The sequence below is a fragment of the Halyomorpha halys genome, unplaced genomic scaffold (assembly GCF_000696795.3).
Source record: "Halyomorpha halys isolate HHAL.00 unplaced genomic scaffold, Hhal_1.1 Scaffold73.1, whole genome shotgun sequence".
NCBI lineage: Eukaryota > Metazoa > Arthropoda > Insecta > Hemiptera > Pentatomidae > Halyomorpha > Halyomorpha halys.
In genome coordinates, this window is record NW_027104949.1 from 520,894 (window position 1) to 542,754 (window position 21,861).

Genomic DNA, 21,861 nt, shown 5'->3' on the forward strand with positions numbered 1-21,861 from the left:
TTAGAAGAAGAAAGCGTGTGAGAGGGTGATGACAAATGGTGATAGGAAGAGTTAAAAATATATACGAACCAACGAATAACGAAGTACCGGAAGATAACAGTGTCATGGTTATTTAACAACAGTTAAAAAAAATTTTTATTCCCTTAAAATTATTCAAAACTTCAAATTAAGTTAATTGATAGTAAATAAATAAATTATATTATAAATAACGGCTCATTATAATCAGTAAACATAAACGTAGTAAACAACAAAAGTCCACTAATCCCACTTTGAATTTCTTAAATAATAAAAACAGATATTTTTTTTTAAAGGAATATGGTCCGGGTGCAGTCAAGAAAAACTCAAATAGTAGAAATATACTAATTTAATGAGCCAACGTTTCGCCCCACGTTGCAGGGCTTCTTCAGGGCTAAAAAAGATACAAACACATAGTTACAAAAGGAAAACAAAAACCTAAGTGTAACCTAAACCTAAGTAAACCTAAGTGTGTTTCCTTTTGTAACTATGTGTTTGTATCTTTTTTAGCCCTGAAGAAGCCCTGCAACGTGGGGCGAAACGTTGGCTCATTAAATTAGTATATTTCTACTATTTGAGTTTTTCTTGACCGCACCCGGACCATATTCCTTTCATCTTTACACACGGTCAATCAATAATCTTCCAGATATTTTTTTTCTTTATACAGTATTTCAACATCTAGAAAATGAAAATTGGATCCTTTTTCAGCGTGAAACATTTTTTAAAAGTAATAATATACGTTTGTTTATTAGTTATAACATAAACATACATATAGTGTCAACACTTTTTTATTATCTTTACACTCCTATGTTTCAGCTATTCAGGCCATTTTCAAGGATCTATCAATAAAAATTTTCAATAACATTTCATTCATTATTAAAAAATTTTCAAAAATTACATTTCCTACCTTATTCATACTATAACAGCCAAACTGTGGTTATCACATTTTTTGCAAGCCATTATCCCTTTGTCAATTTTTATCATTGATTAATTACTTATAAAACTGAATCAATGAATAAATTAGAATAAAATTGAAAATATAATGAGGATATGGCTAACCTGGGATCTTGAGGTAGGTTACTCAATGAAGTGTTGACATAGTGATTCGGTCAAATAGAAATTGTAAACTAATTATAGTAATAACTGTGAAAATAATAGGTAATTTAGCAAATTAAGATGAAAATTAATTTATTAATGCATGCTGTTTCCTAATTTAAGAAGTTTTATAGGTAATTGACAAATGTGGATAATATGCGAAAAATGTGATAACTGATGTTTGCCTGTGATAGTGTGAATAAGGAAGGTAATGTAATTTTTCATAATGTTTTAGAATAAATTAATAATGAATGAAATATAATTAAAATTTTTAATTCATAGATTATTGAAGATTATGGAACATAGGAGTAAAGATAATAAAAAAGTTTTGAGAATGAATGTTTTCTTATAACTAATTAACAAGTCTCAAACAAGAATTTTCAATATATGTATGCTTTTAATATATGAATTAAAAGTGCAATATTAATTAGTAGATAAAAAACCTTAAGAAAAAATATTAACTATTTTCATATATTCATATTTATTATACTAAAGAATTTTAATAAGATGACTAGATTGAAGTAAAGGCCGAAGTTGTGAAGTGATGACCGGAATTGAAAATATGAGTTCATTGAGGTTCTAAGAATATTTTTCCTCAATCATTCTGATTGATAATTACTAATTTTAAGTTTAATCCCACTAAAACAATAATAGTAATACAATAATACAGTTTTTCATAATAAGATTAAATAGTTTTTTGTATTTCATTTTGATTTGGAAGGAATTTTATTAAAGGCTGGGAAAAGACAGGGAATCCAAATGGTAGACTCTTATAGATACGCAACAGTAGAAAAAAAAAATTAAGATACAAGTTAAAGCAACTACTTCTTAATTGAGTATGATATAACTGGAACTATTAAGGAATGGCAGTATGGTGTCAATTGATTGTTAACCTTTAAGGGCGGCTTAATTGTCTTGCATTGTTGTTAAATGCATGTGAATTGTGTTTATTGACTGACACGTAACTAGACAAACCTCTATGTTTGTTATTGTTAAGAGGTCATTCAAACCATTCGAATCATAATGGCATTTTTTTATCATGATTTGTTGATGAAAACATTATATATAGCTCCTTTAAACTTTATTTTTAATGTGAAACTTAAATTATAATTATAAATTTTTGTTATTTTATAACTATTTCAATTTTTGGTTAATTGTGTTATCATTTGTTAGTTGTCTTTTAAACATGACAAGTGTGTGGTTCTATTCTTTATTTATTTATTATAATTATTCATTCTTTCTTAATTTTCTGTCTGTTAGTAGAGGAGGGTAATTTTTGTTTTTATTTCTCTTATATCATCTTTTCTACTTCTACGTGTTATTATGACACCTGTTCAGTTTAAATCAGTCTAAGTTATCTTATTTAATCTAATTTTACTTATTAATTAAATTATACTCATTGGTATTTACATAATAAACAAGATTTTGAATTCCTTATTTCTAAAAGCTAAACAAAAATAAAGTTGAATTATAATATATAATTATAATATAGAAGATGGTCAGTTTAGTTTTCAACTATGTTGTACTTTTTTGACCGCAACCCTGATCACCTTCTTCATATTTTAAATTGTAAGTTTCATTATTTTTCTTTAGAAGCAATACTCATTATGATTGATATGTTCTAGACTAGTAATCAGAAAACTTTCAATGAAAACTAGTATTCTTTTATTTATCTACATGAGGAAATAAGAAAAAGACGTTTGAAAATGGCCAAATTAATTTTTAAAAAAGGCCAAAAAATTGTTTGAAAATGAAATTGGTAAACAAATATACATTATTCTAATATAGTTTCATTTTTTTTACAATCCGGGTTTAATGAGGTCCTAAAAACTTTTTTTCACAATCATTCTGATTAATAATTAACATTTCATTTTATTAGAAAATTGTAATTTTCCCCTACAATAATAAAATGTTAATAATGAAAATTTTTAATAAAAAACTAATTAATATATTAAAGATGCTCACATAATAATTTTTAACTAATAACTTTCCGAAGTGCACTCAATTAAACAATGTCATTACTACTAAAGTAATTGGAAACTAATAGCACAAACTTTTAAATATATAGATCCAATCAAAATTAGATTGAAAATATATTCACTTTCTAAAACAACGAAGAAGAAAGATGTCCCAACATTATCGATCAAACATAATCTTTTCTTTGTAAGTTCTTTGTTCTACCATTATTAAAACTCTAGTTCATCAAAATACCACATCATCATTATATTCATTAATCCTTTTAATACTAAATTAACAAACAAGAGCTTCATCATATAATTAACTATTCTAATAAACCATTCTTTGTTAGACTAATGACTGATGATATTCGAACAATAGTCCACAAAGTATCCTCTAATGATCAACCATACTTAAATAGTATCTTGATAAACAAGTATAATAACCTATAGTCAAATGCATAACAATAACATAACTCATACAACTTATTATAGACATCATAAAATTACTCACCCCTGAGGGAGCGTTGAGAACACCGATTGAGAAACCGATGGGGATTGAAGAACCGATCGTCGATGCGAGTCCAGCCAGGATGAGGAGCCATGTCCAACCAACGCTCTGCAACCAAGTAACCGCATTTCCTGATGTAAACAGCAAAAAAATTGTTATAAAAACAATTTGTATATTTTATCTTTTGGAAGGTATTGTAATAAAATTATTACATGCAATATCGGCATTGCAAAAAAAAAAAAAAAAAAAAAAGAAAAAAGCTTTTTCCTATTGTTAATTTCAAGCATGCTGATACCCTTAATTTATTAAACAATAAATTTAAATATGTTTGAGAAGATTTTAAACTAATATACCAAGCAAAATACACAAAAGGAATTGTTTAAATTTCCTTAAGCTTTAATTGGAAAGTTTAACTTTAAATAAAAATATATTATTCAATGATAATTGAATACAAATTATCAAATATTGATTAAATCTAGATAAACAAAAAGGAACCAACCAACAATTTTGTTTTTATGTTTTTCTATTTATAAGCTATGTGAATAATTTCGCAAGAAAAACCCAAAGCTCTACTTATATCCAGAGATGGGCAAAAATTAGCTAAAACAGCTAAAATTGTCATGAATGAACCATTGATATATAAATATCGTATCCATGACAACTTTAGCTTCAGTTTCATCTATAGCTAATTTTTGCCAACTCGGTCTATATCTAACAGTGAAATAGAATAACACCACCTAGGTTTTTATGTTGGAAAATGAAAATTCTTAAAAAATTATCAAATAGAACACATATAACTTATTATAAAATATAATTCCACAAAAATGTTGGTCGGTTTCTTATTGCATTATCTAAATGAAATATAATGTGTAATACAATTACACAAATTGTAGAAAATGAAAACACTAAAATGAGACTGTACCAAAATTTATATTTATACAAAATAATTAAATAAAGTATCAAACCATTTGAAGGTGAACGCCAACTGACAAACCAGACCCGAACACACGATTCTATTGCTCGAACATTATTTACTAAAACTAATGCTAGGTTATTGGAAATAAAAATGTTAAGGCTTGCCAAATAACTTAGAGCAAAAGCGAAAATTGATTCTCTATAATAGAATTACTCCATCTATCTCCAAAAGCTGTAACTAGAAAAAAATATATAATAGAAATAAAATTAAAAATAAAAAAATATCAAAAAGTGTGTTCACTTCTGAACACTTTCAGTTTTTTATATCCCAAAGTTTATAATTTGATGGAATTTAACAAAAATTAACTATGTTTACGATACCTTCCAAAATTTAAATGATTTGAAATATATTTAAAAAAATACATATATTTAAAAAGTTGTTGGCATTAAACATTTACAGAAATTTAAGTCTTAAAAGTCACCACTAATAAATTAAAGGTTTACATTGCAAACTTTCCTAAAACTAAAAAAAAATTGGTTAATAGTAAAACTATAACCAAATTGTCTTGGATACGTTGTTTATTTAATAATGAACCAATTATAATTAAAAATTGTTTCCATGACAACGTAGTCAAAATTTTATTTATAACTAAGTTTTGTTCAACTCTGCTTTAAACTAGTATCAAGCAAGGAAACAGGAGAAGATGGCAATTTGGTTCCTTTTTAGATTTCACCATTTTAATCTATTAAAGCAAATATCTGAAGAGTGATATATTAAAATGTTAACAGTGTATTTAAAGGGATATTACAAATAGTAATATCCCTTTAAAATCAGTGGAAACTTAATAGACAAACTTTCCCATAAATTGCTAATATTATCAAAGTATTATTTTATTTTTAATAATTTAAAATAAAACAAGTAGACAAATATACTTCAAATCATTAACCTACTAAGCCATAATCTAAAAATATATTATAATACATATCGCTGCTCCGAATAATGAAGCAACTGTAAATTTTTTTAAATTGACTTTATAGTGTTGGTGGGCTCAAAAATGGATTTACTAGATGTTTGTAAATCAACATAATTGTAATTAAAAAGTTTCTGCCTTTTGATTTTCTCACTTTTTTTTTTTAGGGAATCTTAAGCATATTTATATCGACTTACAAATATCAATTAAATACATTTTTGAGCCCGCCAACACAATAAAGTCTATTTCACAAAGTTTACAGTTGCATCATTATTCTTCCAGACCAGCAATATGATAATAATAAAATCTCAAAATATAATTGTAAACACAAAACATTCCAAGTTTTATTTGAAATGGTGATAGCTGAAAAAACAAATTGATAAAGTGAACAAGATAATTTAAAGGATTAAGATCAATCAACATCAAAAATAAATTTTTTTTTTAACATGTAAGGCATTTTACCTGAGCCATATAAATTATCTTGAGAGCTACAGTAAAGTAATTTAAGCTGCTTTAACGAGAGCAAGCGATTTATATTATAAAATAAAACAATTAAAATGTTAACTTGGTTCATCTTCACCTATAAAATTAACTGATTGTAACATAAAAGCTAATAATATCAGCACTTCAACTGCGATTTTGTTATTTGAAAAAAATGTTGTTACCCATATTTTACAATCCATAAGAATTAATAATAAATTGCAAGAAAATATCTTGAGAATATCAATTTAAACATAAAAAATGTTATAAATGATTGAACTGAAATTATGCACCTATATTAGTAGGAAATAATACTTGATGCTAAGTTGAATAAAAATGAAGCCAATTTAATAAAATAGATTCGATAGTTAATTGTGATTTACAGTCTTGAAGGAAGTTGGTAACCACAATTGCAAAACTTACAAAGCCTCACTGTCATTTTCATCATTCTACTAATGAAGAAATACCGTTGAGAAATGAGGTTTTCTTATAAATGAAACAATATCATATATATTTTTTTTAAGTTTTGGTTTTAAAATCATAAGATGTTGATACACATATAAAATAGTTGCCATGAAAACACTAACTGAAGAAAAAAAGAAATGTTTTTCTTTGTGAGACCGTTACAGCAAGCCACTTCTAAATATAGTGTCATATCTTTCTAACTTTAAAAACACAAAAAGATTTCTTCATAAAAAAGAATTTTTAAAAAAATATCCAACATCTAGAACCTTATAAAAAAAATTTACTATAGAATAAAATAAAATTGTGGTACTAGAAATAATAAATTTCATTTTAAATCTAACTTAACAATAACATTCAATAATATTGGAACAACCGGAAATTTAATATTCAGCCGTAATATAAATAAAATATCTTCTAACCCAAACATCTATGTTTTGAAACAAAAAATAAAAAAGAACTCTGCTTATCCTAGCTTTTAGTCATCCTTTACGTTTAGGCCCTCAAAGCAACAAAATATAAATAATTAATTACAAACTATAAAATAGTATTGAATCAACTTGTATACTTTATATATTAAAAATCAATATTTGGAGAGGCAAGTTAGATATACAATACACACTACAAAGCAAGTAGAAGGAAATAAATTTTTGTAGTACTATTCATTTTCATTAAACAAATACAGCGGTAGTTCTAATGATTCAAATAAACAAAGAAATAATGGTTAATCACTAGATGAATAATACTTACTGTGAAATATAGAAAAACAAATTTCTCATTAGATGTTTAAACTAAAAATTAACCACTTCTATGGTAAGCTGCAATTGTTTAACACTTTAAAACTTTAATATTAATAAGAAGAGTTATGTGATAACAATCTAAGAATAAATTTAAAACACTCATAGACCTAAGTTATGTTCTAATCATAATACATTATCAATATTACTTTTTGTTACTGTAAAAACTTTGAACAGTTAGAACATACAATGTTACTGGCACCAAGCCACTACTTGAGAGAAATACACTACTCATCTATTAAGTTCGAATTGCTTAGTAAGTATAGAGTTAAACTTTAATACTACTTCTACATCATGAGGACCGTTAGATCTTTAAAAAAAAACCTTAACAACCGTTAAAAATTCTAAAACCATCACCTACTATGGAATTTTGTTAATGATAACGATTTTTTTCAATTCATTAAGGATGTGAGAAGCTAACTGTGTTTTAAAATAATGGAAAAACTTACCTTTCTTCTATTAGAAACAAGAATTTCTGCCGCCTTTAATTGAGAATTCAAGAGACTTGTTTCCATTCTGGCGGCCCAATACACACTGACTGAAGGTAACGAAGCGCTCTAAGGTTTTACATAGTACTCAAGTGGTCTTACGACACGTTCTGCAGATATTAATATTAATCTCACAATATCTTTACAACTCCTCATGTTTTTTCTTCTTTTTTTTATCCAATAATCCTTAGTTCAAGAAGGATCACCTATTTTATTTCGAATGCTTGCGAAAGAGGAAATTCTCATTTTAAACATGGGTTTATCCTTTCTCCCCAATACATACTAACCACTTAAGTAATTATAATAAATGATTCTTAGAAAAAAATTACTCTTCTAAAAATATAATCCGATTGAGCAACACGCGTAGCGCCGAAATAACTAAGCGCCGTATTGAAATTTCTTATTTGAAAGCTTCAATAAAACTTTTCCAAATATATTATAAATAAATAAATAAAACCTTATCTCATTTTTAAGGTAAGCCATTGGATAAACACAGCTTTAAATTACATAGTGCAAACCTTCATATTTAATCTCGTTCTCTTCAATAATTCCTTAAAATTATTTCCGTATTAACATTGAATTTTACATAAACTGCACAACTTTGATTTATAACCCTAAAATATCGAACAACCATGATAATTAATCTTTTTTTTTTTTTTTTTTGAGAATTCTTTATTGATTCCAATTAACACTAAGAAGGAAAATCTCGGTTGCGAAATAAGATTTGACATTTCCTCTCGGTTCATTGTTTACAAAGTCAGATACACCATAATATTGTAGACTTCGTAAATGTTTATACAAATGCACTGCTGTTTAAAAATTAGCGATAGTCTTGGGCAAATAATAACAATATACCATAAGTTAAATAGTCTCTTTAAGTAAAATCAACACAAATGGTAGAAAGAACATAAGGTATCTTAAGAATTGTTAAGAACGGTAACAAAGAGGTCAGTTATCATTTGTTTAGCGGTTTTCACAAGATAACATAAATTACGGTAAGTAATGACTCATTACTAAAGAGTTCAATGAACGCATCGTTTGTGACTACCGTAAAATACGTAGGTTTTTAAAAAATATTCGGAAAATGTCGGTGATTGGACGAGAATCGGTGTGTTCGACGAGGTATAGGCTGTTGGCATTTTTTAGAGTTTTTTTTTTTTGTGAGTGCGGTAGCAGGGTGGTAAGGCACGAGACTACTAACTCTTGTAGGTTCTGGAGCCCTTCTGGGGTCCACCCAGCCTCATAAATTGGGTAAAAATCTTGTGGTCGAGCGTGATTCTGACCAAATCACCTCCTTGCATGGCCGTTGGTCTAGTAACTTTAGTTGCTTACAAATTACTGAACCCGTGATCCTTCATGGATTGTAGTGGTACAGATTCTGTAAATTTACTAAGTAAATTACCGTATTGTTTATGGTTAAGTGGTTTTAAAATATTGCAAGATGATATGAAAATATGAAAAATGAAGGAAAAAATTAAACCCAGTATCGAAGATTTACGAAATATTGGCATCTCGTACCTTCGATCTTGCTTTCACAAATAAACAACTTCCAACTATTAATTCATATGAATTTAGTAATATTTATGTCTGATTTTCAATTTTGGGTATTCTAGAAATATATTGTAAGAGAAAAGGGCATTTATAGGATTTTTGAATAAGTTATATTTCCCGTCAGGGCAATCTTGATCTAGTTGATTTTGATATATCAACAGAAAGAAATAGCATATTAGTCAAAATCATTATTTTAAATTAAATTTTGATTGTATTAAAGTAACAAATACTTGGGCCGTTTGTTGCCGTAGGAGTTGAGAGCATCAACTTAAACTATCTGTGACTACAGCGGCACCGGTTCGAATCTGGCCTGAGGTGCGAAATTAATTTCGGTAGCGGCACACGAAATAAAAACTTGAGCCTCTGCCATGGTTAGAGAAGGTTGGTTACCTGTAGATAATCCCCACCCGAATGTCAGAAATGATTGTAAGGATTTCCATTATTTTTTATTTTATTTTGCTCTCACGCTTTAACACTATTGGTTGCAGAATAACACCTAAAGAATTTCTACAAATTAGCATAATCATGTTACTGTCATGAACCAGTTTCCACGGATATGAAGTTGTGTTAATTATTATTTTCCACATTTCGGCATGTGGCATTGTGTATTATAAATCTTAAAACGTCCCTAAAAAAAAAAGTTTATTTTAACACAATAATTATTTTTTTAAATATAATTAGTATTTCCACAAATTACCACGTTTAAACAAACTAACTTCTCAGATTTATACATTAGCTGTATTTATCAAACGATTTTTGTATTGCTAAATCTTTTAGGGACCACAGAGATGATGTACTTACTTAAATTTGTTAAAGACTAGTTTAATAGTTTTCGTAATTAGTAATCACATATGAAAAAAGAACTGTCCTTTTTACTTTTACTTAATAAAAAAAGTAATGTATAAGTAAGTAAAAGTAAATATTGCGATCGAGCAAAATTTCAAATTTGAATTATCGAATGTTAATTTTGCAATTTTAATGTTAAGTTAGACCGAAACGTAGATGGGAGGATTACGTTAAAACTGATTTATTGGGATTTGGTTTTGTGGGGCACCTCTGGAAGGATGTATGCAGAGAGCGTTTAGTGGTATTGGCATCGAACCGTCGTGTCCATTAAGCCTTTATCATTATTATTATTATCACGTTCTACTATGATAACGAAGACATCACTCGACGTCACTTTTCTCTTCAATTCATTGGAACTAATGCTAAGAATGTATTTTTTTTATGGTATCGTTCAAAGATCACTTATTATAAGTTGAAGAGTATTTATTCACTCCATAATCACTTTTAAAATAACAATTTATTTTCTCTTTATTTAATATTACAATAGAGAAGGAAAGACTTTTGACCTTCTTTTTCGAAGCATCCTTTAGAATCGATTCTTTTAGCCAGTTAAAGTCTTAGATGAGGGAATTGTTACATACTCCTTTGTGTAGAAGAAATTGTCTACATGGCCTTGAAAACCAACCTTGATCTAAAATTTCTTGCTTTGTAGTGCTAATATTCATTAAACGAATAACACATGTATATAATACCTAGGAAGTTAAAATAAAATCATCCGAAACGTAGTCCAAAAAGCGATTTTATTTTATCGTGTCAATTTAGATACTTCACTACGAAATATTACAGTGACGGGGAAACTTTCAAGCAACAGGACACTGACAGAAGCAATCGAAACTGAAGCTTACCTTCATCGGAGGTGTCTCTTGAGGAGTAGAGCAATTGGATTTGTTTTGGCTGTCGTCGCAAAGGTATTTCTTGTCTTGTTCCATTTCTTTTGGCGTTCTTATGTTTTCTTTCAGCTTTTGGTTATCTGTAAGAAGGATAGTAGATCAAAATGATGTTGTTATTACATAAAATCGGTTTAGAATTTAGAGTGAATAGATATAATATACCTAAAATGAGTCTATTTTAAAACAAAGAGAAGTGTGGTATGAAAATATCAATGAATTTGGAACTGACCAGCGCCGTGGTCGTGACACAAGACTAGCTGGACGTTTGAAACAAAATGGAACAATTCACTAAGAGTTAATGATCACAAATGGTCATAACAACCCCACCTCATTCCACTCAAAGCCAAGGTTAAACAACTGGAAGAATATTTATTACTTCTCACACAAAATTAAGTGAAAGGAATGTCGTATGAAAAACAAATAAAATAAAATAAGGAAAAATGATACTACTTGAAAAATAGTCCATTTCATTTTAAAAATGTAAATGATCGATTGTTTTAAATTATCTCAAATACTTTTGAAGATGGAAGTGAAATACAAAGAATTCAACTTTGCTCGATGCACTTCAACGTCATTATAAGAATTTTACTCCCAACTCAAGAGAGAGGCAGCTTTTATTCATATTTTAATCATCAAAAACAATCGATAGGGATCGATTTTAATCAAAACAAAATAGCTGAAAGGATCCGATACCAATAAAACCAACAATCTCTTCCTGTATACTCCTGTTATAATCCTGCAAGGTCATACTGAATACAATACTCCAATTTACATGTAAGTCTAACTCCTGTACGTTGATCCAGGTTCCCACTGAAGTCATATTCTCTAACTCACTGTGGGAATGTTCAAGGTTCATGGGTTCATTTCTGTCATTGAAATTTTTTTCATCAATGTTAATCAATTCGGTTAATTAAAAGCTATTATCGACTCACATTCCAATAAAATGAATCTCACTCTTGTTTAACGCAATTAATATTTAATGGAAGATCATGACCATGTGTAATATAAAAAAAAGTAAGATGGTCCGAGTGTGGTAAAAATAACTCTAATAATAAATAATCTTTTAATTGAGAGCCAACGTTTTGGCCCACTTTGTAGGGCTTCACCCTGAAATACTTGATGAAGTAGCTAAGTGGGACGAATCATTGGCTAAAAAGTAAAATTTGATTTACTATTTATTTTATTTTGACAAAATTCGGACCATCTATTTCTTTTAATTAATATTTACGATAGAATCCTAATTAACTCTTAAAATTACCTAATAGAGTTAATCGTTATCGAACACTAGTAAATAAACAGTTGTTGACATTTCAAGTGGAACAAATAAGAAATTATAATAAAGATAAGCAGTAGGATAAGTAAGAGGCAATTAAAAAACAAAACATGTTTACATATAATGCAATACTTCAAAAACATGCCTCTTAATCTATTTTTTAAATATTGAAGATAAATAGTGAACTAGAAAATTCTTCGCACATCTTTTTAAACCTAATCGTCATAGGATATTAATCATCGCTTCCAAAACAACTGTAGAAGGCACAACGCATTCGATTTTATCACAAGAGTGTAATTTTAATTATATTTACTGGAAAAAATTTACATAAGAAACGATGTTTTTGAACGAAAAACATTTTATATTATATAATTCTTATAGTAATTATTAGTGGGTCCCAGGACATAAGGGAATCATAGGTAATGAGAAAGCTGATCAGCTTACTAGAAACGGAGCTGAGCACACTTCTATAGGACCAGAACCATTTTTAGGCATTTGTAAAGGGCTTCAGAGAAAAGTAGTTCTTGACAGGACATGAAGGAGTGGAGGGAATATATAGGGCTGATACAGGCCAAGATTTTAATAACTAAACCCTCTACTTCTAAAAATAAGTGGCTGCTAGGCCTAAACAGAAATGAACTCCAATTATTAATAGGAGTTCTTACAGGACATTGCAGACTTAAAAGACATCTCAAGATATAAGATATCCATTTTTTTTAAGTACTCTAAATAAAGCAATTCTATTTTATAAGTCCAAGTAACATGGCATAATAAATGTCAATCAGTCGTGAATAATATTGTAATAAAATTCCATAACAAAATATGGAAGAATGGAATTTACAACTTAGATAATATCTTCATCCATTAGGACCTCAATGTCCCTTATGTTGCCGATTTGGCCAGAACCAGATACCAATCCTTCCATAATAAACTTCCCAACCACCCAAATCAACTCGTTTCTAATCTGACTTCTCCTTCATTATCTAATAATCCTCCTAGACGTCTGAAAAGAAGTTGGCCTCGAGCTCTTCTCCTTTAGAAATGTTTTTGGAGTTCTGTCAATGGGTAAATGCTCCACATGTTTGTATCATGTCATAATACCACTTGCAGAAAATTTACTTGATGTATATATATGTATACAGTTGTAAATAACAATAAATAAATTATTAAAAAAAAAAAAAAGATAATACCTAAAACGAAGTTGTTGCGTTTCGAGAACAATAAACCAAGATAAGACCTCATCGGCAAAGTAGTGTTGTTGGTAGTTTTAAAGATATAGATCTCCTAATGAAAAATTAATTTCTTCTAAAGTTTAAAACAATCGCCATTTTTTATCCCTTTCCCCCATCTTTGTTTGACAGACTCATCAATTAAGATTGGTAATCACACATAGTTTTCATTGAATAAATCGAAAATTGGTGAGAACTAACTGCCTTTTTTTTTCTCACCGGCTCCTGTTTTAAAACAAGGTGACTGACTCTACTATAGATTGTATTAATGGATAAATCCTAAAAGGTTGTAAGCATAGAACCGCAAAAACTATCAGCATTACAAGAAAACTATTTCGGAATGGGAGAATGAGCTTGGAAGGAAGAAGATTAACATAAATTCAAACAAAAGTGATATGTAAAGATGTGGCGAGAAGTTCAAGACATAAAAATTATAAGTTCTGGATTTTCTCGTTAGGAAGTCTTGTAAGTCAATTCATAAAAATTTTTTGAGGCTAATAAACTTCCAATTGAATATACTTTATATTAAATTATCATATTATAGAACATCGTTTCGGGACCACTGTCACATATTCATGTACTTTAAACCTCATAATTTGAATTTCCTATACGAAATTCAAATTATGAAAAATTATGAGGTTTAAAGTACATGAATATGGGACAGTGGTCCCGAAACGTTGTACTATAATATGATAATTTAATATAAATTACATTCAATTGGAAGTTTATTAGTCTCAAAAAAGTTAATGAATAAATTATAAGTTTGTATGATTGTTTACTGGAGTTGGTAGAAGTCTCTGAGTTCTTAGGGGCAGTTTTAGGAAGAGATGGTAAAAAAGACCAATAATTATCAAACAAAATTAGAAGAAACAAAGTGTGTTTATTACCAGATCAGTAACGCTATCTTAGAGAAACGTGAGGTTGACAATATGTCAAAAATGAATACGAATGTTAAGTCAAAACTGGTTTTTACTAGTTTCCACCAGCCCCAGTAGTCAGAACTGCTTTTGACCGGCCAAAACTAGAACTCCCAAATTTAGTTGTGGTAAAAAACAAAGAAAAATAAAAAGAGGGTTGACTTCGAAAAAACGGGAGAAGATGAAGCATGCAGCTAGGTGCTTAAAGTTAGTGGACAGGGATCGAGGCTGTAAGAGTAAACAGGTTGAGGCCTCTACATGCTTAAAAGAAACAAAGAGGTAGAAAAACGAACAAGATAAGATGTACTTCAGTTTAGGTAAAATCTTACCCCTGTAGAACAGATTCGTTATCTTGGACTTCATCTTGACAAACGACTAACCTGGAATCCTCACACAAGACTGAAAAGACAGGAAACTGCACGCAGATTCCATCTATTACTACAGCACTTACTAGACAAACGGTCTAAACTTCCAACTCATTACAAAAGACTGATCTACATGACTGTAATAAGGCCCATCTGGACATACGGAGTTGAGCTTTGGGGCTCCACTAAACCTTCGTATTCCTCTCATATCCAATCTTTACAATCCAAAATCCTCAATGCTCCTTATTTTGTTACTAATAAAACCATCCATCAAGACCTAAATATTCCTTATGTAACCGATCTAGCCCGAACCCGATATTATTTCCTCCATAATAAACTCCCTAACCACCCAAACCCACTCGTTTCTAACCTTGCTTCCTCTTCCATTCCTGGCAATCCTCCGAGGCGCCTGAAAAGAAGATGGCCTCGTGACCTTATATTGTAAACTGTTTATTAAAAAAGTAACCATTTTTTCCCTGTATTTTATGTATTTTAAATCATTTGTCGTCACCATTTTATACGTTTCGTTTTAAATATTTAAACATTCTTATTTTTACGCTTACATGTAACTTGTAACGTATTCTTCATGCTCTGGTAGTTTTCTCTTTTTACGTTCTTTTTAAATTAGAATCTTGTCATCCACGCGGCTGACCATTACTTAGATGCCCGTCGCTTCCAAGTCAGGTATGTCTTAAGTATTTTAAGTAAGGTTTTTTTTTTTGTCTTTTACTTAAATATACCATTAGTTACATATATTTTCTTTCCATAACTTTAATTTTTAAATTATTATTATTAAATTAAAATATTTAGATTTAGTTGTTTCTTTGAATTATATAACTTTATATTTTTATTTCATTAATTATGTTATATTACTCACATATTTAATTACCTATGTATACGTTTTATTTTCCACTTCTTACATCACTTTATTTTATCTATATTTTTTTCTGTACAATTATTTACTTTAATCTTTCTATGTATCCTTTATTCACTTGTTGTTATCTTGTCTTTTGTTCTTAGACCTGATGAAGACAAGAAATTCTGGACGAAACGTTGGCACTAATAAATATTTTTTAAAAACTTATTTGTGTTATTCTCTGACCGCACCCCCAACACTCACATATTTAATTACCTATGTATACGTTTTATTTTCCACTTCTTACATCACTTTATTTTTATCTATATTTTTTTCTGTACAATTATTTACTTTAATCTTTCTATGTATCCTTTATTTACTTGTTGTTATCTTGTCTTTTGTTCTTAGACCTGATGAAGGATAGAGAATCAGGACGAAACGTTGGCACTAATAAACATTTTTTTAAAACTTATTTGTGTTATTCCCTGACCGCACCCCCAACAATCTTTTCCTCATATATTTGAAAATAGGTAGTGTGGCTGATACGCCATTGGTAATGCCGAATAAAGTGGTAAGAATTGAAATATATGCCAATGTAATTTGGTCCAGTCTGGACATTAATGAGATAGATATTTACAAAACCCAACAAAAAATTATGACGCTAATTCGGGATCGAATATTTTTAATTTAATATTTTTTTTTTATTAAGTATTTTTATGAAAAATACTACTAAACGATATTGTTCACATACCAAGCGTCATAAATTCTTTTGAGACCACAATGGCGCCATAAATATTCCCAGTTGTACAGTTAAATATAGCGTAACTACTACACAAGAAAACTAAACAGTTCTGAGTTCTGAAAATGACAAATTATATATCTTACCGGAAAATATCATATATTCTTCAACATTTACTCTTTATCTTTTGGTTCAGTATAATCAAGTATTTAAAAAAAAATGCCTATGTTATATCAAATCTAGTTTCGTTAGGTTATAGGAATGGCGTTATCGAAGAAATTATGACAGGAAGAAAGGATGATAAAATTTGAATTACTTAACCTCAAAAGTACTAGTATGGGTTTAAAGGTGTTCCAACACGTTTGCCAGATTAAGGTAAGTTTGCGCAAGCGCAAGGGTGTAGAGTGTTATTTTGATTTACTGAAATAAGTTGGCTTAATTTGAGCCAATTTTCCATGTGGCCACTTTCTGCCTATGTTTGGTATAGATTTCAAGGTTATTATCTATAGAATTATTTTTGTAGAATAAGAAAAACATATTGCTGAGTGCATTGAATTAATAATTATTGAATTATTGTCACACAAATTCATTTTAAGGTAATGTTCGCTGCCTGCATTCTCTATTTAGAGGTTTGCTTGAAATGAGGTTTAAAAAAGTATTCATACACTGTGCCAAACTTTAAGGGGTCTCTACACGTTTGTCAAACAATGGCAACTTCGCGCATGAACAAGCGTGTTGACGGATTATTTGGATTGGCTGGTATAAGTTGGCCTAAATTTGCGGTATCGGCCTTGTACATGTTGTAGTACAAGAGCCCAAGAGGAGAAAAAAGACAGTTATCTCAGCCCAATTTTTGATTACTTTAATGAAAACTGTGTATAATTACTAGTCAAAATTAATGAGTCTGCCAAGTATAGGTAGGGGGAATAAAAAATGGCGGCTGTTTAAAAACGATAAAAAAATTTAATTTTTCATTCGGAGCTTTATATCTTAAAAAGTAGGAACAACACAAGAAAACTAGAAAATTTACGTTAAATAGTTCTTGAGATATACTTTTTTAAAAAGCAACATTTCATAAACATGTTGTATGGGACGTACTGAAGGATCAGTAGTTAGAAAATTTATTTTGAAAATCTATATCTCAAAAACTATTTAACGTGCAGATGTCTATTGCACTCAAATTAAAGCTAGTTTAATGAGCTATAAAGTAGTTTATTATGTTTATCTTCGTAGGAGTAATAGTTTTCATGAAATGTGCTAAAATAGATTGATTTATAGTTGTTCGGACAAATGTACATTTTCCAAATTTATATTCATATGTGAATATCATAAAAACTACTACTCCTACGAAGATAAGTGCCATAAACTACTTTATAGTAATTTAAATTTCCTTTATATTGAATGAATGAATTAGCGTACGAACAGATTTTTTGGATTATACTTATCTGAAAACGCAAAACATCAAATTTCGAATTCTATGCGTTAAATGTTTATTGATCAATTACAAAGGTGCATTTCCGGTAATATGATGAATAATTATATGATAATAATTTGATAATGGACTAAGCAGGTCTCTGGTCAACTGGGTGGATTACTTACGTAAAAATATTTGCGATTGTTGTCTAGGATTTTGATTATAAATTTTCTTATCGTAATCCATTATTGGTCACTTTACTTACAAGTATTAACTGATTAAACCTCAGTATAAGTTCATTTATCAGATTGTTTTTACACTCAAGGATGCCGTGTCTGTATAATTCATCATTATTTTGCTTCCTCACGAAGGTAGTTTTTTATTCGTACTGAAAAAACAAAATATTTGTTCTTAAAACCGAAAATATGCTTTCGAATTTTACATTTTACATATCACGAAACAAATATGGACCGTTTCTATTATTCGGTTTTGATTTAATTTTCATAAATTGTAGACATCCCTATATCGATTTCATTATATTTCATGCACTATTTCAACTCATCTATGCCTCGACACACCTATATTCTGGAAATGGAGCCTCCAATTTTTTAAAATTTGTTGAAAATTGGTGTAAAAATATTCTGGTGCCAAGTTATGGTGTAAGTATTTCTCTTGATATGTTTCAAAAACGGCTCTTTCCATAAATTTTTATAAAATAAATAATATAATTACTATCCATTTTAGTCTCAACACATTTTATTTTTCTTATAAGCCCGACGTTTCGGCCAATCCGGCCATCCTCAATGATGCATGAAATATAATGAAATATTTTTACGTAAGTAATCCACCCAGTATAAGACCTGCTTAGTCCATTATCAAATTATTATCATATAATTATACTAGACATTCATAATATTATCGGAAATGCACCTTTGTATTGATAAAAAAAAAATCAACGCATAGAATTCAAAATTTGATGTTTCGTGTTCCCAGATAAGTATAATCCAAAAAATCGTACGCCGTCCGTGGCTTTTCTCTAGATTTACGGGATGATTTTTTAAAAATATATTTGGCTTAAAATTCACAAGTCACCCAACAATGATCCTCACCACTCGTCATCATCATCATCCGCCGTTTCGTTTAGAATTGGCGGCAAGTATGAAGATACAAGAAAAATATAAAGTATTTTGGAATATTTTTCGCAAATTCATACAAAAAATAAATTCTACCACGAACGAGTGGACCGAGTTTGTTAAAATGTATCTATAGTTCTTTTGTTTAAAGTATTTTAACTTTTCTTATATAAAATAAATTTCCGAAATAAAGTTACAAAACGAAGAAAGCCACATTTGTGCTTAACTCTTGAAATAATACATTTTGATATAAATTCTATAATAACTTGAAGAACCTTTAAATTTCCAACGAATCAAAACAATCATAGATATCAGACCATTATTAATAAATTTTATACATATTAGGGGAGTGGAGTGGCTTATTGTTAAGGAACGAGGTTTGAATCCGGTTGCGGCAGATAAAATTATTTGTTCAGTTACTGTAGTGTTCAGTTCTAAAATGGATAGTATTTAAATTATTTATTTTTAAAAAATTACCAGTCTCAAGAAAGTGTTTAAGATACTTTGTCATTAACAACACAGAGCATACGTATCAGTCCAAGAGACAATACTAAAAGTGATAAGAGAGATTCATTTGAGATTAGTCTAATACTTTTTTCTCTTCCTCTTCGTTAGTTAAAATCGTCAGGAAAAGCAGAATACCAAAGGGTGAAGACTGTTTATGAGTTTAAATACACAAAAAGACTATTGTTGTCTCAAATACATTAATTTATTCATTTTGCCAAGGTTTCGCCCATTCAGACATCGTACTCTGAGAGTTATTTACCATGACGAGGTGTATGGAGTTAAGCACCTATTATTTCTGATTGTAAAATAATTATAATAATAATAATGAATAAATTAATCTATTTGAGATCACAATGGCCTTTTTGTCTCCATAAAAAAATCCAGTTAGTTTCCATTTAGCTCCTTAACTGTTAGTACAAGAGCCGGGAAGAAAAAGAAAGGCAGTTATCTCACCCCTATTTACCTTAATTTTCCATTCGGAGCTCTATATCTTTGCCATTACTAACAACAATAGAAAATCTAAGAGAGCATCATTTAAATTAGAGTAAATTTGCTAAAATGTAAGCCCTAATAGAGCTATTTACGTTTAATAGTTCTTGAGATATAGCTTTTTAAAAAGCAACATTTCATAAAAATGTTGTATGGAACGTACTGAAATATGAGTAGTTAGTTAATTAATATGAGAAATCTATATCTCAGGAACTATGTGACGCACAGATATCTTATTAACACTCAAATTAAAGCTAGTTTAATGGACTATAAAGAAGTTTATGACCTTTACTTTCTTAGGAATAGTAGTTTTCATTATATTCGCTAAAGTAAATTGATTTATTTTTATTATTATTATTAGTTGTTCGGACAATAAATTTGGTTTATGAAAAACTTTATTTCAGAAAGCATTGGACGTACAGATGTCTGCCAGCGCTCAAATCAAAGCTAGTATAATTTGCTATAAAATAGTTAATAATGTTTATCTTTAATGATAAATGTTAACTTCAAGTTGTTCGTATAAAATGTTGGATTTTTGAAAAAATATATCTCTATATCCGCAAGACGCACATATGTCTGCCAACACTCAAAATAAAGGAAATTTAACTTACTATAAAGTGGTTTATGTCACTTATCTTCGAAGGGATAGTAGTTTTTATGATATTCACATATGAATATAAATTTGGCAAATGAAAATTGGACCAAACAATCATAAATCAATTTATTTTAGCATATTTCATGCAAACTACTGCTCCTACAAAAATAAACGTCATAAACTACTTTATAGCTCATTAAACTAGCTTTAATTTGAGTGCTAATAGACATCTGTACATCAAATGGTTTTTGAGATATAGATTTGAATAAATTGAATAAATTCACTAACTACTGATCTTTCAGCACGTTCCATAAAACATTTTTATGAAATGTTGCTTTTTAAAAAGCTATATCTCAAGAACTATTAAACGTAAGTAGCTCTATTAGGGCTTACATTTTAGCAAATTTACTCTAATTTAAATGATGTTCTCTTAGATTTTCTATTGTTTTTAAGATATAGAGCTTCGAATAAAAAATTAATTATTTTTAACGTTTTGAAACAGCCGCCATTTTTTATTCCCCCTACCTATACTTGGCAGACTCATCAATTTTGATTAGTAATTATACATAGTTTTTTAATTAAGTAATCGAAAATTGGGATGAACTAACTACCTTTTTTCTCCTCTTGGGCTCTTGTATTATGTGGATAACATTTTAGGTTTTTAATCAAAAGTAGTTAATTTTTTTTACGAAAGTTCGATAAGCTACCTATGAATAAATTAATATTATAAATTACACAATAAATTTTTATTAAAATATTTTGGTAGAATTTGTGTGTTTTATGCGGAAATTAACGCATTTTGAGTTTTTATTACACATTTTAGCTTTTTTATAGGACGTTTTATAGCAAGTATGAAAAGGAGTTTTTCGGTCGTCATGAAAGTAATAAAAAGAATCATTGAATACAGCTGGCTTCCATTGAGCCCTTCAACAGCGGACAACATTTTAGGCTTTTAATCAATGAATACTTAGGTTATGTTATGGATGTTAGCACACATATAGTAAATATCCCGATTCCATTAATATTGGATTAACTTCCTATGAGTACATTTATATTATAAATCAATCTTTTGCGCAATTGAAACCTTCTGAGATTTTCCTGCATATTTAAGCTTTTTTATGGCTAGTTTGCAATTGAGTTTTTCAGTCTACATGAAAATAATAAAAAAAAAAATAAATAAAAAATTAAGACCAATACTGTTAGCTTTCACTTAGCTATTCGATAATTGAGAAAATTTTAGATTCTGAATCAAAATAGTTATTGATTTTTGGGTATGTTCGCACAAATGGGGCAAGTATTTCGATTCAAACAATATTAAATAAACTTCTTATGTATAAATAAATATTATAAATTACACAGTAAAGTTTA

At 29.0% G+C, this 21,861-nt stretch overlaps 1 protein-coding gene and 1 long non-coding RNA gene across 7 annotated transcripts in view; one reads left to right on the top strand and one right to left on the bottom strand.

Moving 5' to 3' along the window:
- The window catches only part of LOC106692827 (solute carrier family 2, facilitated glucose transporter member 5), a 127,077-nt gene that overhangs the window by 26,084 nt on the left and 79,132 nt on the right, over nt 1–21,861 (bottom strand). For 3 of the 6 annotated variants that reach the window (XM_067046441.1, XM_067046449.1, XM_014439022.3), the window contains exons 2-3: nt 10,932–11,056; nt 3,580–3,684 (exon numbers count right to left, since the gene is read on the bottom strand). In XM_067046441.1, coding sequence (XP_066902542.1) covers nt 3,580–3,684; nt 10,932–11,056 — 230 coding nt within the window. Of the gene's footprint in view, nt 1–3,579; nt 3,708–7,650; nt 8,254–10,931; nt 11,057–11,138; nt 11,250–21,861 lie in introns of those variants that run through there. The other 3 variants (XM_067046447.1, XM_014439023.3, XM_014439024.3) reach the window with 3 other exon arrangements.
- LOC106692828 (uncharacterized) lies at nt 1,102–3,671 on the top strand. The gene is made up of 3 exons (XR_001344999.3): nt 1,102–1,173; nt 1,245–1,318; nt 3,561–3,671. It is a non-coding gene; the product is annotated as an uncharacterized lncRNA (long non-coding RNA).